The sequence below is a fragment of the Carcharhinus amblyrhynchos genome, unplaced genomic scaffold (assembly GCF_965287045.1).
Source record: "Carcharhinus amblyrhynchos unplaced genomic scaffold, sCarAmb.v2.hapA scaffold_550, whole genome shotgun sequence".
NCBI lineage: Eukaryota > Metazoa > Chordata > Chondrichthyes > Carcharhiniformes > Carcharhinidae > Carcharhinus > Carcharhinus amblyrhynchos.
Window position 1 is genome coordinate 46058 of NW_027650290.1, and position 16128 is coordinate 62185.

At 50.2% G+C, this 16128-nt stretch overlaps 1 protein-coding gene across 1 annotated transcript in view; it reads right to left on the reverse strand.

The window, feature by feature from the left end:
- Window positions 1-4357: 4357 nt before the first annotated feature.
- Window positions 4358-16128, reverse strand: part of LOC145339588 (E3 ubiquitin-protein ligase RNF220-like) — a 41241-nt gene continuing 29470 nt past the window's right edge. The window contains exons 8-13 of the mRNA XM_080184084.1: window positions 14873-15005; window positions 13207-13303; window positions 11973-12056; window positions 10521-10635; window positions 7008-7082; window positions 4358-4466 (exon numbers count right to left, since the gene is read on the reverse strand). Of these exons, the coding sequence (XP_080040210.1) occupies window positions 4395-4466; window positions 7008-7082; window positions 10521-10635; window positions 11973-12056; window positions 13207-13303; window positions 14873-15005 (576 nt within the window). The 3' untranslated portion in view covers window positions 4358-4394. The remainder of the gene's footprint in view (window positions 4467-7007; window positions 7083-10520; window positions 10636-11972; window positions 12057-13206; window positions 13304-14872; window positions 15006-16128) is intronic.

Below are 16128 nucleotides of genomic sequence, written 5' to 3' on the forward strand. Positions count from 1 at the left end.
CTTTGGACTGTGGGAGGAAACTGGAGCACCCGCAGGAAACCCAGGCGCACACGGGAAGAACATGCAGACTCCGCACAGACAGTGACCCAAGTCAGGATTCGAACCCGGGTCCCTGGTGCTGTGAGGTAGCAGTGCTAACCACTGTGTCACCAAGCCATCCTGCCAAGGCACAAACTCCCAACTAATCTCTTCCAGCAAGTGTGGGGGAAAAGAAAATTGGCAATTGATTAATGAGTTTATCAATTAATGATTCAGCACGGTGGCACAGTGGTCAGCACTGCTGGCTCACAACAGCAGGGACCCAGGTTCAATTCCCGCTTGGGTCAATGTCTGTGCGATGTTTGCATGTTCTCCCCACGTCTGCATGGGTTTCCTCTGGGTGCTCCGGTTTCTTCCCACAGTCTGAAAGGTTAGGGTGCATTGGCTGTGCTAAATTCTCCATAATGGAACAGGAGTGTGGCGACTAGGGGATTTTCACAGTAACTTCATTGCAGTGTTAATGTGAGCCCAGTAATAAATAAAGTTAAACTTAAAGAAGCCACATTTGAATGTGACAGAATCGCTTTACAGAATACCACATCCACCTCGCTTAACATTGGAAATTAAAATGAATAATAGTCAGGTGCACAAAATAGAGGGAATTTTCATTTAAATTAGTTCTCCTAAATGACTGATCATTGAGTTAATGCAAATAAATGCAATAATTAAGCAAAGATGGACAAGCATTTCAGGGTGTTTACAACACAGCTTGGAGAGAGATCAAAGCTTCCTCTACACAGTCCCCATCAAACACTTCCAGGACAGGTACAGCACAGGGTTAGATACAGAGTAAAGCTCCCTCTACACTGTCCCCATTAAACACTCCCAGGACAGGTACAGCATGGGGTTAGATATAGAGTAAAGCTCCCTCTACACTGTCCCCATCAAACACTCCCAGGACAGGTACAGCACGGGGTTAGATACAGAGTAAAGCTCCCTCTACACTGTCCCCATCAAACACTCCCAGGACAGGTACAGCACAGGGTTAGGTACAGAGTAAAGCTCCCTCTACACTGTCCCCATCAAACACTCCCAGGACAGGTACAGCACGGGGTTAGATACAGAGTATTGTGTGTATCAGCTCCGATTTCTGAATGGCTGCTGGATTATAGGTAGTTCAGCATTGGGCATTTGTAAACAGTGGAGTTACCCCTGAGCCTCAGTCATTCATTATTGGAAACTGAAAGTCGGTGAAAGAAATTCAGCTGCATTGTGGGCAGCAGGGAGCCGTTCAGATGGTGACGTACACACTCAGTGCACTTGATAGGGGTTTAGATCCCACCAGGGCAGCTGATAGAATTTCAATTCAGTTTATCAAATCTGAAATGGGAAAGCTAGTCTCTGTAATGGTGACCATGACAACATCATCAATTGTTGGAAAAACCCATCCGGATCACCAATGTCTTTTAGGGAAGGAAATCTGCCATCTTTACCCGGTCTGGCCTACATGTGACTCCAGAACCACAGCAATGTGTTTGACTGTTAACCATCCTCTTAAATAGCCTTGCAAGCCATTTAGTTCAAGGGCAATTAGGGATGGGCAATAAATGCAGTCATGGCCACAAAGAAATTTATTAAAAACTGCTTCAGTGCTGTTGACAACTCGAGGAACAGTTTATCATGGTATTTGTGTGTTACTCTCACAGGAACAGCTATGTGGGGGGGGGGGAGGTAACACGTTGACACAGTAGTTAGCACTGCAGCCTCACAGCGCCAGGGACCCGGGTTTGATTCTGGCCTGAGGTCACTGTCTGTCTGGAGTCTGCTTGTTCTCCCTGTGTCTGTGTGGATTTCCCCCGGTTTCTCCGATTTCCTCCCATGTCCCAGAGATCTGCAGGTTAGGTGGATTGGCCATGCTAAATTGCCCCTTAGTGTCCAAAGATGTGTAGGTTAGGTGGATTGGCCATGCTAAATTACCCCTTAGTGTCCAAAGATGTGTAGGGTAGGGGGATTGGCCATGATGAATGTGTGACATTATAGAGCGGGCGAGCAGGCCTGGGTAAGATACATAGTCACAGAGTTGGTGCAGACTTGTTGGGCCGAATGGCCTCCTTCTGCACCATAGCGGGTTCTATGTAACACAGTTTGTTTCCCACGAGTTAGCACAGATTCTGATCATTGATTTTGGTAAATGCACCGTCCAGGAACGTCGTCTGGTCTGGGCTGAGATAGCTCAGCGAGTGAAGCTGGCACTTAATGATGGTGCCACATTGCGACAGTCCTCAACACCCCCACTGTGTGAAGGTGGGGGCGAGCTCACCAACCCCCTCCATAATGCCCTTGTTCCCCAGTCGGTAGAGGCAGAGGCACAATGAGCAGTCACGAAGGAGGGGGGGGTGGTTAGACAGTTCCTCTCGTGCTGGTCTTTGTATCAAGTTTATCTCCCCCCCAGCACACCACCTCCACCCCCCCCCCCACCTCCCACCACGCCCCCCCCCCCCCCCCAACCCCACCACTGCCATTCACTCACTTGGAGCGGTGAACAAAGTGTTTCCCACAGTGCAATCTGCTCCAGAAACGGCCCCAGTAAAAATGGAGCTGGTTCTGTTAAAGCCACAGTGCAGAGGGGCCAGTGTGTAAACAGGTCAAAAACACAGTAATTAAACACATCTTTAATAAACGATGTTCTTCCCTGCAATTACACCAGCGAAGATGTACTGAAATCTCCCAGTCTATGGATGCTTTACTTACAGTTACTCACCCCGCCCCCGTCCCCCCACCACCCCAAGCCCCGACCCTCTTGGGACTGGGTCCATTTAACATTCAGTGCTGCTTGCGAAGGTGGTGCAGCTCTGCCCCCTACAGTTACCCCACAGTACTGCCTTTGGAAACCACAACAGAACAAGGCCACATTCTCAGTGCAGAGGGTGTAATCTACAGCCTCTGTCCAGCATCTCCTTTGCTGAAGAAAGTGAGAGAAGGAGGGGGGTTGTAATGAGCCACACAATTCTTGTAGCCACATTTGTGTTGGCAGACATTTAGATAGGCAAAGAGTGGTTAGGGACAGTCAGCATGGCTTTGCGAGTGGAAAATCATATCTCACAAATTTGATTGAGTTTTTTGAAGGGGTAACCAACAAGGTAGATGAAGGCGCTGCTGTCTACATGGATTTTAACAAGGCTTTTGACAAGGTACCACATAGTAGGTTGCTGCATAAGGTTAAATCTCACTGGATTCAGGGTGAGGTAGCCAAATGGATACAAAATTGGCTTGATGACAGAGGCCGGAGGGTGGTTGTAGAGAGTTATTTTTCAAATGGAGACTTGTGACCAGCGGTGTGCCTCAGCGATCAGTACTGGATCCATTGTTATTTGTCATTTATATTAATGATTTGGATGAGAATTTAGTAGGCATGGTTGGTAAGTTTGCAGATGACACCAAGAATGGTGACATAGTGGACAGTAAAGAAGGTTATTCAGGATTGCAACGGGATCTTGATCAATTGGGCCAGTGGGCTGACAAATGGCAGATGGAGTTTAATTTAGATAAATGCAAGGTGATACATTTTGGTAGATTGAACCAGGACAGGACTTACTCAGTTAATGGTAGGGCATTGGGGAGATGGGCAATTGGGACTAGCATGGTGGTTTAATAAAAGGGCGCATGAACAAGTTGGGCTGAAGGGCCTGTTTCCATGCTGTAAACCTCTATCACACTAAATGTGGGTAGAGATTATTTAAACTTCAAACTCAGTTGAAAATGCAGGTGCTGGCAATGTGTAAACCCTGGAGGTTATGAGGGGCATGGATAGAGTGGATAGTCAGAAGCTTTTTCCCAGGGTGGAAGAGTCAATTACTCGGGGGCACAGGTTTAAGGTGCGAGGGGCAAGGTTTAAAGGAGATGGGCGAGGCAAGTTTTTTTACACAGAGGGTGGTGGGTGCCTGGAACTCGCTGCCGGGGGGAGGTAGTGGATGCGGATACAATGGTGACTTTTAAGGGGAGTCTGGACAAATATATGAATAGGATGGGAATAGAGGGATATGGACTCCGGAAGAGTAGGGGGCTTTAGATCAGACAGGCAGCATGGTCAGTGCAGGCTTGGAGGGCCGAAGGGCCTGTTCCTGTGCTGTAATTTTCTTTGTTCTTTATCGACAATTGAATCTTTCGATTGTGAACTGGAGTAAGGTCTCCGCCCCTCACTCTGGAAAAGCCTCACTCACACTGTTGGCACATTAATGAGTTCAACACTTTGGGGATGCTTCCACTGAAAAGTGTACAAAGTGGCAGTCTGTTCCTGGAAAACCCTCCCCTGCCCTTGGTGCCCCCTCCGTCGCCACTGCGCTCCCCCCTCCCTCCTCGTCCCTTTTCCCCCATCCCCCCAAATCAAAGGCTTGCTTCACTTTGGAGTCCAGGAGTTACAGGTAGATCCTGCGCAGGTCTCCTGGTGACGTGATGGTGTTACACTGAGGGCACAGTTTCTTAGACCCCTGCAATAAACAGAGAAAAAAAGACATGAGGATGTTATGGGTTTTACACACTTAAAGTTTATTTATTAGTTACAAGTAGGCTTCATTAACACCACAATGAAGTTACTATGGAAATCCCCTAGTCGCCGCACTTTGGCACCTGTTCGGGTACACTGAGGGAGAATTTAGCACGGCCAACGCACCCTAACCAGCACGTCTTTCAGACTGTGGGAGGAAACCGGAGCACCTGGAGGAAACCCACACAGACACCGGGAGAACGTACAGACTCCACACAGACAGTGACCCAAGCCGGGAATTGAACCCGGGTCCCTGGTGCTGTGAGGAAGCAGTGCTAATCACTGTGCCTTCGTGCCTCCCAGCTTGGTCTGTTTTCAGAACACTCCCAGCTACAAAGGCACAAGGATCTAAATCCCTCATCTCCTGAACTAGGCACAAAGAAAGACCAGGGGAAAGCCCCATAACAACAACTTCTATTTACATGGCACCTTTAATGTAATGAAAGATCGCAAGGAACTTCCCATGAGATTTCTGAGATGAAGTTTGACACCAGATCTTGGTCATAGAATCTAATCATGGGTGGCACGGCGGCACAGTAGTTGGCGACATGCCTGCCAAGGGGCAGTGCTGGGGGATGCCTCTGGGCAGCTCCGAGGGGGGCTTTCTCCATGTCCGTAAAAGAAAGGGGATTTCCCGTGTGTGTGGGAGTGGGTTCCCCATGTGCAAAGCAGGATCTCTGCATGTATGTTGGAGTCCCCACGTGTGTGGGTGTGGGTGTGTGTGTGTGGGTGTGTGGGTGTGTGTGGGTGTGGAGGGGATTCCTCATGTTCATGGCGGATGGGGGTGCGGGGGAGGTGGTTGTTCCCTGTATCCATTGTGGGGAGGGGGAGTGTACCCTGTATCCATGGAAGGGGGGGTGTACCTGTATCCATGGGTGGGAGGGTTCCTGTATCCATGGAAAGTGAGGTTCCCCATATCCTGGAGAGGGGGGGGGGGTTCCCCGTATCCATGGAAGGGGTTCCCTGTATCCATGGAGGGGGGTGGGTTCCCCGTGTCCATAGAGGGGGGTTCCCCGTATCCATGGAGGGGAATGTACCCCGTATCCATGGGGGGGGGGAGGTTCCCCATATCCATGGAGTGGGGGGTTCATGTATCCATGGAGGGGGATGTACCCCATATCCATAGAGGGGCGGGTTCCCCGAATCCGTGGGCGGGGGGGAGGTGCGGTTTCTCCTTATCCATGGAGATGAGCGTTCCCCATATCCGTTGAGGGCTGGGGGGAGGGGGGGAGTTTCTCGTATCCCGGGAGGTCCCCGTGTCCTTGGAGAGGGTTGTGGGGCTGGGGAGGGGGGCGGGGGTGGTGGTCAGTGTTTTGATTTTTAACACTGGTGACCCCGGGATGCTTATCTCCGGAAAGCTGTTGTCACCGGCGGGACAGCCTGTGTGGGACACACCTCCAGCCAACACTGCAGCAGGCGGGCTACACACCACTTCTCCCATCTGAGGCAGCACTCCGAGGGAAAACCGGAACGTCCTGTCCATCGAAAACCACGTCCGTGCCAACTGGACTGGTCTCACCCGAGGTAACAGATTGAGCCTGACCGTGGGGCTGGGTGGGAATCACTCGCTGTAATGTCCAGAATATTCCGGCTCTCCTGTGTCTCAGAGGAAGAGGAAAGTCTATCGACCCCCAGCAGGATCAGGAGATCCCGGTGACCTCTAAACTTTGACCTGTGCCCAGAATAGCATGCAGGCTTGATTGCGATGCCTTTCACTGTCGAATAGTTTGTTGACCAGACCGATGGCAGCTCACACATGTGAATAGCTTCTCTTAAGTACTGACAAATTACCCACCCCCCCAACATCAAGAATACCGAGAGAAATTTGTCAAGAACGAGATTATCGTCACATCCCTCCAGGGCAGGAGGCCATTCGGTCCATCGAGCCTGCACCGGCCACAATCACAACCGGGCCCCATCACCGTAACCACACATATTAACCCTGCTAATGCCCCTGACACTAAGGGGTAATTTAGCATGGCCAATCCACCTAACCCGCTCATCTTTGATGTGGAGATGCCGGCGTTGGACTGGGGTGCACGCACTAATAAGTCTCACAACACCAGGTTAAAGTCCAAGGGGTTTATTTGGAATCACAAGCTTTCGGAGCGCCGCTCCTTCATCAGGTGAGTCGCTCTCTGATGAAGGAGCAGCACTGCGAAAGCTCGTGATTCCAAATAAACCTGCTGGACTTTAACCTGGTGTTGTGAGACTTATTAGTGTGCACAGCTTTCGGACTGTGGGTGGAAACCGGAGCACCCGGAGGAAACCCACAGAGACACGGGGAGAACACGCAAACTTCACATAGGCAGTCATGCGAGGCCGGAATTCGAACCCGGGTCCCTGGTGCTGTGAGGCAGCTGTGCTAACCACTGCACCAACCCCCCCATTCTCCCAGTGTAAATGAAAGTCTTCACTGAGGGGGAAGATATTTCACAAGATGGGGAGAGGAACAGCTTGTAAGGTTTGTTCCGAGTGACCTTACCAATGTGCGAAGCCAGCATTCCTCACAGTGTATGTGCCAACAATGGATTGATGCCAGAGGCACTGAGTATGATCCCTACAGAGAGAGAGAGAGAGAGAGAATTAGACATAGAATTGTCGTGGAGTTTTGGCAGTGAACCTTCCAGTTCCCACGATGTGGAGTCTCTGAATTCTATCCGCCAGCTCAACACACCAGTTGATGGCAGGCCTGTCCCATAAGGGGAGACTAAGTCGGTTAGCATCCTACAGTGCAGAAGGAGGCCATTCGGCCCATTGAGTCTGCACCGACCGCAATCCCACCTATCCCCGTAACCCCAAATCATTGACCCTAGCTAGTCCCCCTGACACTAAGGGGCACTTTAGCGTGGCCAATCCACCTAACCCGCACATCTTTGGATTGTGGGAGGAAATCGGGGCACTTGGAGGAAACCCACGCAGACACGGGGAGAATGTGCAAATTCTACACAGCCAGTGACCCAAGCCAGGAACCGAGCTTGGGTCCCTGGCCCTGTGAGGCAGCTGTGCTAACCACTATGCCAGCGTGCCGCCCGGTTAGGATTATATTCTCGGGAGTTTACAAGAGTGAGAGGGGAATCTCACAGAAACTTATAAAATTCTAACAGGGTTAGACAGGGGAGATTCAGAAAGAATGTTCCCGATGGTGGGGAGAGTCCAGAACTAGGGATCATCGTCTGAGGATAAGGGGTAAGACCTTTTAGGACTGAGGTGAGGAGAAATTTCTTCACCCAGAGGATGGCAAATGTGTGGAATTCACAGAATGGAGTTAAGACCAAAATATTGTGTGATTTCAAGAAGAAATTAGATATCGCTCTTGGGGCTAAAGGGATCAAGGGATTATGGCTGGGGGTGGGGAGGGTGGATCAGGATATTGAATTTGATGATCAGCCATGATCAAAATGAATGGGCTGGAGCAGGCTCGAAGGGCCAAATGGCCTCCTCCTGGGCTTATGGGGAGCACACAGACTAAGTGGAACCAATGGCAGCAGAGATTCGGAATGGCTTGAGTGAGAGGGGCCAATGGTTTTGGGTCGAAATGTAGAACATATTAACAGGAAAAGGCCATTCAGCCCCTTATTCAATGAGATCAGTGCTGGCCTGCCTCAATTCTGGATTACCTCACTCCTCGCTCTGATCCAGTTCATGGTGACAAAGTGTCAAACTTCTTAAATGAAAATCCGGGTGATTGGCAAGATTGGATTCAAGCCCAGAACTGTGTGTGTTTCTCTGCGATGGGAATTAAAGCACAAATACAGGAACTGTAAGTGGGTGGTGGGATCATCTGAGGGTCCCCCCCTAACACGTAGTGTCTGACCCCTGGGGCGGCACGGTAGCACAGTGCTACCGTGCACGGTAGCATTGCTGCTTCACAGCTCCAGGGTTCAATTCCCGGCTTGGGTCACTGTCTGTGTGGTGTTTGCACATTGTCCTCGTGTCTGCGTGGGTTTCCTCCGGGTGCTCCGGTTTCCTCCCACAGTCCAAAGATGTGTGGGTTAGGTTGATTGGCCGTGCTAAAATTGCCCCTTAGTGTCCTGAGATGTGCAGGTTAGAGGGATTAGTGGGTAAATATGGGGGGGGGTAGGGCTGGGTTGGGATTGTGGTCAGTACAGACTCGATGGGCTGAATGGCCTCCTTCTGCACTGTCGGATTCCCATGACGATTTGCCCCAGGGAAGGGTTTGGAAACTGGTTGAGCAAAAGAATTGAATGGCAGCAAAGGGCCTTCCGGATAAGCGAGTGGTGGAAAGGGATACGTCCCTGATCTCGGCTTGTTTCCTCCTCCAGCAGCAGGAACCTCTGTGGGAGAGGCCCAGCCCCAAGGCGAGGGAGTGGCGAGTCCAGGTGGTTGGAGCAAAGCAAGATGCCGTGAGGAAACATGACGTAAGCCACATTCCGGCAGTCGTGCTTCAGGCAGTCGACGGAGTCAACTCCTCGAAACTGGCTGAGTTCAGCTTCCTGACAAAATAAAGAAGATTCAGTGTGCCGCTCTCCCCCGCCCCACCTCCAGGACAGCATGTCCCAGCTTGCTTTCCACTGCAAAAAAAAACCCGTCTTTCGACAATTGATACAGAGAACGCTCCCTCTTCACCTGTGTCCCATCCAGCTCTCAAAATCCTTCCTGGATCTAGTTCAAAGGCTCGAGGCCCCACATCCCCACCACCTGTAGCTCATTCGGCCTAAGAGGAGGCGATGGCCCAGTGGTATTATCATCCAGAAACTCAGCTAGTGTTCTGGGGACCTGGGTTCGAATCCCGCCAAATTTGATGGAATTTAAATTCCATTAAATAAAAATCTGGAATTAAGGATCTACTGACCGTGAAATTATTGTCGGAAAATCCCATCTAGTTCACTAATGTCTCCTCAGGGAAGGAAATCTGCCGTCCTTACCCGGTCTGGCCTACATGTGACTCCAGAGCCACAGCAATATGGTTGACTCTCAATTGCCCTCGAAGGGTAACTAGGGATGGGCAATAAATGCTGGCCCAGCCAGCGATGCCCATGTCCCACAAATGTATATCTGATGTAATATGTCATGAAAAGACAAAACTCATGTGATTAAATCCAAACTAACCATCCTCTGTGATTGAGATCTCTGAAACCCAATCAATGTCAGGCCTCCCTGAGCTGGGAGAGCGAGACGTACAGTGGCCATGCCCATGACTAATGGGACATGGAGGTGAAGGTCCCCATTGTACCCACACAGAAAGCCAAAACGGTAAAAAGGGTGCAAAAACATCCTGGGAGAAGCGAGAGAGAGGCTTAAAAAACACAGGCGAGAAGACAGGGAGAAGTTAAAAAATGAAGTTCCCAGAAAGGGAAGAAGACAGAGAAAGTGGGAGAAGAGTCTCAAAATTGTTAGCAATCATAGACTCATTGAGGTTTACAGCATGGAAACAGGCCCTTCGGCCCAACTTGTCCATACTGCCCTTTTTTTTAAAACCCCTAAGCTAGTCCCAATTGCCCAAGTTGGTCCATATCCCTTGATACCCACCTAAACGCTTTTTAAAAGACAAAATTGTACCCGCCTCTGTTACTACCTCTGGCAGCTTGTTCCAAACACTCGCCATCCTCTGTCCTGTATTATCGTGGTGTGCCATGATAGAGAAAAGATCACGAACCGGTTGGGGCTTCGCTTGGGGTCTTACAATAGACCTCAGTGCCACCAGGGAAGCCATTCTGAGTCCGCGGGTGAGATTCTCCAGCCTCCCAGCCGGGTGTTAACCCCACCCCCCCCCCCAACCACCACCCCCCCCCCCCAACCTCCCCACCTCCCCCCTCCCCGCCGCCCACCACCACCGGCCGGAGGTGGCGTGCTGCTTGCTCGCGGCAGGATTCTCCGGGAATTCCCACTGATGTCACCCCACGCGGGCAGGAACCAGGCGAGGATTCTCCAGTCCCGCTGGCGTGGACGGGCGGAGAATTCCACGGAGAACGCCTCTCGGGAGAGGAGCGGGGGAGGTAAGATGGAATCAAGTATTTCAGCAACAACTGCTTACCATACACACGTGACATTTGTATGTTTCCCTCCGTAGCAGCTTCTGGGTCAGCTCACCGATGCGCGCTTTCAGGATTTCCGATGTCACACCTTTCTCCTCATCCGTGTTTATCATTCTGCAGAAAGTTGAAGCAGAAATGTTTTCAAGTGCACCTACATCCGAGACCCGTCTGAAAGCCCACTGTACGTCAAAACCACCTCTGGTTTCGTCCCCCTTCCCCCCAGCCCCTTCCAGACCAACGTGTACAACAGAACCACCACTTGAGCTCAGTCAGCAGAGGAAGATCCCACAGTATCTGACCATGCATGCCCAGAGTCCAAAACAGCAATAAGACCTCCTTCCCTCAGTTAACGTGACTGGCGATTCATAGAATCCCTACAGTGCAGAAGGAGGCCATTCAGCCCATTGAGTCTGCACCCACAACAATCCCACTCAGACCCGATCCCCCAAACCACACATATCTACCCTGTTAATCCCCTGACACTAAGGGGCAATTTAGCATGGCCAATCCAACTAACCTACACATCTTTGGATACTAAGGGAAATTTAACATGGTCAATCCAATTAACCGGCACATCTTTGGACACTAAGGTGCAATTTAGCATGGCCAATCCACCTTACCTACACATCTTTGGACACTAAGGTGCAATTTAGCATGGCCAATCCACCTAACTCACACATCTTTGGACACTAAGGGGCAATTTAGCATGGCCAATCCAACTAACCTACACATCTTTGGATACTAAGGGAAATTTAGCATGGTCAATCCAATTAACCAGCACATCTTTGGACACTAAGGGGCAATTTAGCATGGCCAATCCACCTAACCTACACATCTTTGGACACTAAGGTGCAATTTAGCATGGCCAATCCACCTAACTCACACATCTTTGGACACTAAGGGGCAATTTAGCATGGCCAATCCACCTAACCTACACATCTTTGGACACTAAGGTGCAATTTAGCATGGCCAATCCACCTAACTCACACATCTTTGGACACTAAGGGGCAATTTAGCATGGCCAATCCACCTAACCTACACATCTTTGGACACTAAGGTGCAATTTAGCATGGCCAATCCACCTAACTCACACATCTTTGGAAACTAAGGGGCAATTTAGCATGGCCAATCCACCTAACCTGCACATCTTTGGCATTAAATGGGAATTTAGTATGGCCAATCTAACTAACCTACACAACTTTGGGTTGTGGGAGGAAACCGGAGAACCTGGAAGAAACCCATACAGACACAGAGAGAACGTGCAAATCCCACACAGTGACCCAAGCCAGGAATTGAACACAGGTTCTTGCTGCTGTGAGGCAGCAGTGCTAACCACTGTGCCACCATGCCGCTTGAGATATACCTGAATTCAAATCATTTGTAGAAATGGGGGGTCATCATGCTCTCTATGTTCGTTCCGTTTCTGTCTAACCCAGTAACGTTAAACTTGCCTCATCACCACGTTATCCAGGTATCTGTCCTGCGATTCCAACAGTTTCTGGGCCGGGCCAGTTAGTCTGTCCACCGTCGAGCACCTGTACGATGACTTGGTCAAGGGAACATTCAGAACATCTCCAACCAAAGAGATCGGAGAGGGTGTAAACAGCTGCTGTGCTCAGACCGAGAGATCTGGGTCGAGATTCTCCCAAAAAAATTCTAAATTCCCAACATGTGGAAAAATGGGAGTAAGTCCCACTGGTTGTTTTAGCGTCATTTCTGGAATGAATCTCCGATACTCAGTACATCACAGAGTGCCCCAGCGGGATTCACTCTGAGGGAAACTGGCATGTGCCAATCTGTCAATGCCAAGATCAGCGCTTGTGTGGTACTGCCCCTTTGTCAGCCTCCCGATCACTGGCTTTCCCCACGCACCCCCATCACTAGCTTTCAGAACTAACCTCCCCCCCCCCCCACCCCGCCCAATGATCACTGCTTTCCCTCCCTTCTGGACCCACCCCGATGTCCCCTCTCGTCCCCACCCCAATAACCAGCCCCGATATCCCCCCCGTCTCGCGGTAACCCCAATCTCCCCACACCCCACCCCCGCTGACTATCCCTGACCACCCCCTGGGAGCCCTTCCCTCTCCCCCCCTCCCTCTGATGGCCAGTCCTGATCGTCCTCAATCCCTCCCCCCCCCCCCACCCCCCCACCGATCCGCTTGCAGAGTGGCAGCGGGTTCCCCCCCTCGTAGACCCCACCCCGGCAGGTTCCATCCCTTGGCACTGCTAATGCCCAGTGGGCAGTGCCAAGATCCCCCATTGGACAGCGCCACTTTGTCCCTTTGGCAGTGCCAGGGTGCCAGGCTGGCAGTGTCAGGCTGGCACTGCCCAAGGGGTACCCCCCCTTACCCCGACCTCCCGGGGAGGGAGGCAATGTCCTCTCTCCACCCCCCCCACAGTGGGGATGGGCCACCTACTCCCCATTAGTGGAGAGCAGGAGTAAACTCTGCTGGGGGGAGCCACTCCCGGCTGGGGGGGGGGTGGGGGAGACACTAACGGGCTGAAGAATTCAGTCCCAGGCCCACTAATCAAAGGGAAACATTGATTTCTATATACCGATACTCGAGTAGCACAGTGGGTTGGGAGAACTGCCCACCACCCCTGATATTTTGTGTTGCTGGAGGTTTATTTTAAGGAGTGCTACTGGGCCAAAACTGAAATTGCAATGAGTTGTGCGAAGGATACTTAAACTTGGTGCAGGCTGGGAGTTCATCGCCATCTGTGTCCAGATCTCCATCACTGTCCCTGCTTGTTGGACTCTGGGTTGCGCAAGAACTGGATTCTGGAATAAAACAGCGGATACACAAGGCGGTTTGCTCATTATAAAAGCAGCAGCAATGTGGATAGTTGCAAGTTTGCAAGTTCTGAAACCGCTTTGGTGGCATTTGGAACAATGCTGCGTTAATGCGAGGTTAATCATTCCTGATCTAAACCTTTCCGACCTCACAAAGTGTCGGAGAACAAGAGGTGACACGTTAGCAAAAATGTGAGAGGTGTAAAAGATCATCGTAAGCTTATAACAACGAGAACTAACAACTAAAGGAGTTATTGAATGAGGAAAGCGATAAAGGAATGGCAAGAAAGGAATTCTGTAGAAGGGTCAGTAGACTCAAAGTGTGAACTCTGTTTCTCTCTCGCTCCAGGTCCAACATTTTCTGCTTTTATTATTGAGGAATGGCAATAATTCTCAGAGACAGATTTCTAAAAATTTATTTCATGGGTTGTGGGCCTTCGCAGGTAAGGCCAGCCCCAACATTAATTCACCTGAGAAAAAAAACCTTTTTGAACCAGCAGCACATTGATTAACACTGCTGCCTCACAGTGCCAGAGACCTGGCTTTGATTCCAGCCTCAGGGCAGTGTCTGTATGGAGATTGCACATTCTCCCTATGTCTGCGTGGGTTTCCTCTGGGTGCTCCGGTTTCCTCCCACAGTCTGAAAGATGCACTGGTTAGGTGATTGGACATGCTAAATTGCCTCTTAGTGTCCAAAGATGTGCAGGTTAGATGGATTGGCCATGCTAAATTGTCTCTTAGTGTCCAAAGATGTGCAGATTAGGTGGATTGGCCATGCTAAATTGCTCCTTAGTGTCCGAAGATGTGCAGGTTAGGTGGATTGGCCATGCTAAATTGCTCCTTAGTGTCCAAAGATGTGCAGGTTAGATGGATTGGCCATGTTAAATTGCCCCTTAGTGTCCAAAGATGTGCAGGTTAGATGAGGCTGAATAAAATAGGCTTGTACTTGTTAGAGTTTAGAAGAATGAGGGGAGATCTCATTGAAACATATATGATGAAGGGGATGGATAGGATAGAGGTGGAGAGGCTCTTCCCGCTCAGAAAGGACAGTAGGACTAGAGGGCACAGCCTCAAGATAAAGGGGGGGCAGTTTAGAACGGAGTTGAGGAGGAACTTCTTCACTCAAAGGGTGGTGAATCTCTGGAATTCTCTGCCCGTTGAAGTGGTGGAGGCTGCCTCGCTAAATATATTTAAGACGCGGGTAGATAGGTTTTTGATAGGCAAGGGGATTAAGGGTTATGGGGAGAAGGCGGGAAAGTGGAACTGAGCCACGACAGATCAGCCATGATCTTATTGAATGGCGGGGCAGGCTCGAGGGACTAGATGGCCTACTCCTGCTCCTATTTCTTATGTTCTTATGTTCTTATGATTGGCCATGCTAAATTGTCCCTTAGTGTCAGGAGGATTAGCAAGGTAAATACATGGAGTTAACCATTGCGCCACCATGCCACTCCTAAACCAACCTCAGCCCGTAGCAGAAACCTGCCAGGGCGGGGTGGGGGTTAAATCCTGCCTATCATTCCTTACCCAAGAAGTCAACTCATCACCACTGATTACCTCTCAGGCCAGGGAATGGCTGTGTGCTGTGTTTGCCCAGGCGAGGCCACGGACACTGCAAGTACTGATTCCCACACGGAATTTCCTCCCCCATATCGCGGAACCTGAGGTCCTTCGAAAAGGGGCCTTCGATCTGCAAGGCAAGAAGACAACATGGATAACCAACTGTGACAGGCCTCCCATTAAGCAAGGCAGAAGAAAATGTAGAAGCTTGGGGTTGCTCCGATGCAGAGGGATCTGGGAGTCCTTGTTCATGGGTCACAGAAAACTGGCAGATAATAAAGAAAGTGAATGGAATGTTGACATTTATAACTAAATGAATAGAATATAAAGGTAAGGAAGTATTGTTGCAACTGTACAAGGTGTGGAGATGTCGGCGTTGGACTAGGGTGGGCACAGCAAGAAGCCTCACAGCACCAAGTTAAAGTCCAACAGGTCTAGTTGGAATCACGAGCTTTCGGAGCACTGCTCCTTCATCAGGTGAGTCCATCCATGAAGGAGCAGTGCTCCGAAAGCTCGTGATTCCAAATAAACCTGTTGGATTTTAACCCGGTGCTATGAAATTTCTTACTGCAACTATACAAAGCATTGGTGAGGCCCCACCTGGAGTATCGTGCACAGTTTTGGTCCCCTTATTTGAGGAACAATGTCGTGGCATTGGAGGCAGTTCAGAGGGGGTTCACTAGATTGGTTCCAGAGATGAGGGGTTTGTCGTATGGAGAGAGATTGAACAGTTTAGGCCGACACTCTCTGGAATTTAGAAGAATGAAGGGAGATCAATTTGAGGTTTACAAGATGATAAAAGGAGCGGATGCTTCCTCTTGTGGGCCATTCTAGGTCAAGAGGTCATAGTCTTAGGATAAGGGGCAGCAAATTTAAAACAGAGTTGAGGAGAAACTACTTCTCCCAAAGGGTTGTGAGTCTGTGGAATTCACTACCCCAAAGCGCAGTGGGTGCTGGGACAGTGAGTAAATTTAAGGAGGAGTTAGATAGATTTTTAATTGGTAATGGGGTGAAGGGTTATGGGGAGAAGGCAGGGATGAGGAGCATATCAGCCATGATCAAATGGACTCGATGGGCTGAATGGACTCATTCTGCTCCTATATCTTATGAACTTCTAGAAAAAGAGCAGGAACCATAACAATCACACAGCCTAACATCTTAGCCTCTTCGGGGTGGCCAGTGGAGCCAAGAGGTGTGTTGCTGGGAGGGGAGTATAGCACCCCCCTTAACAAAAGTTTCAAAGCCCTCTTACC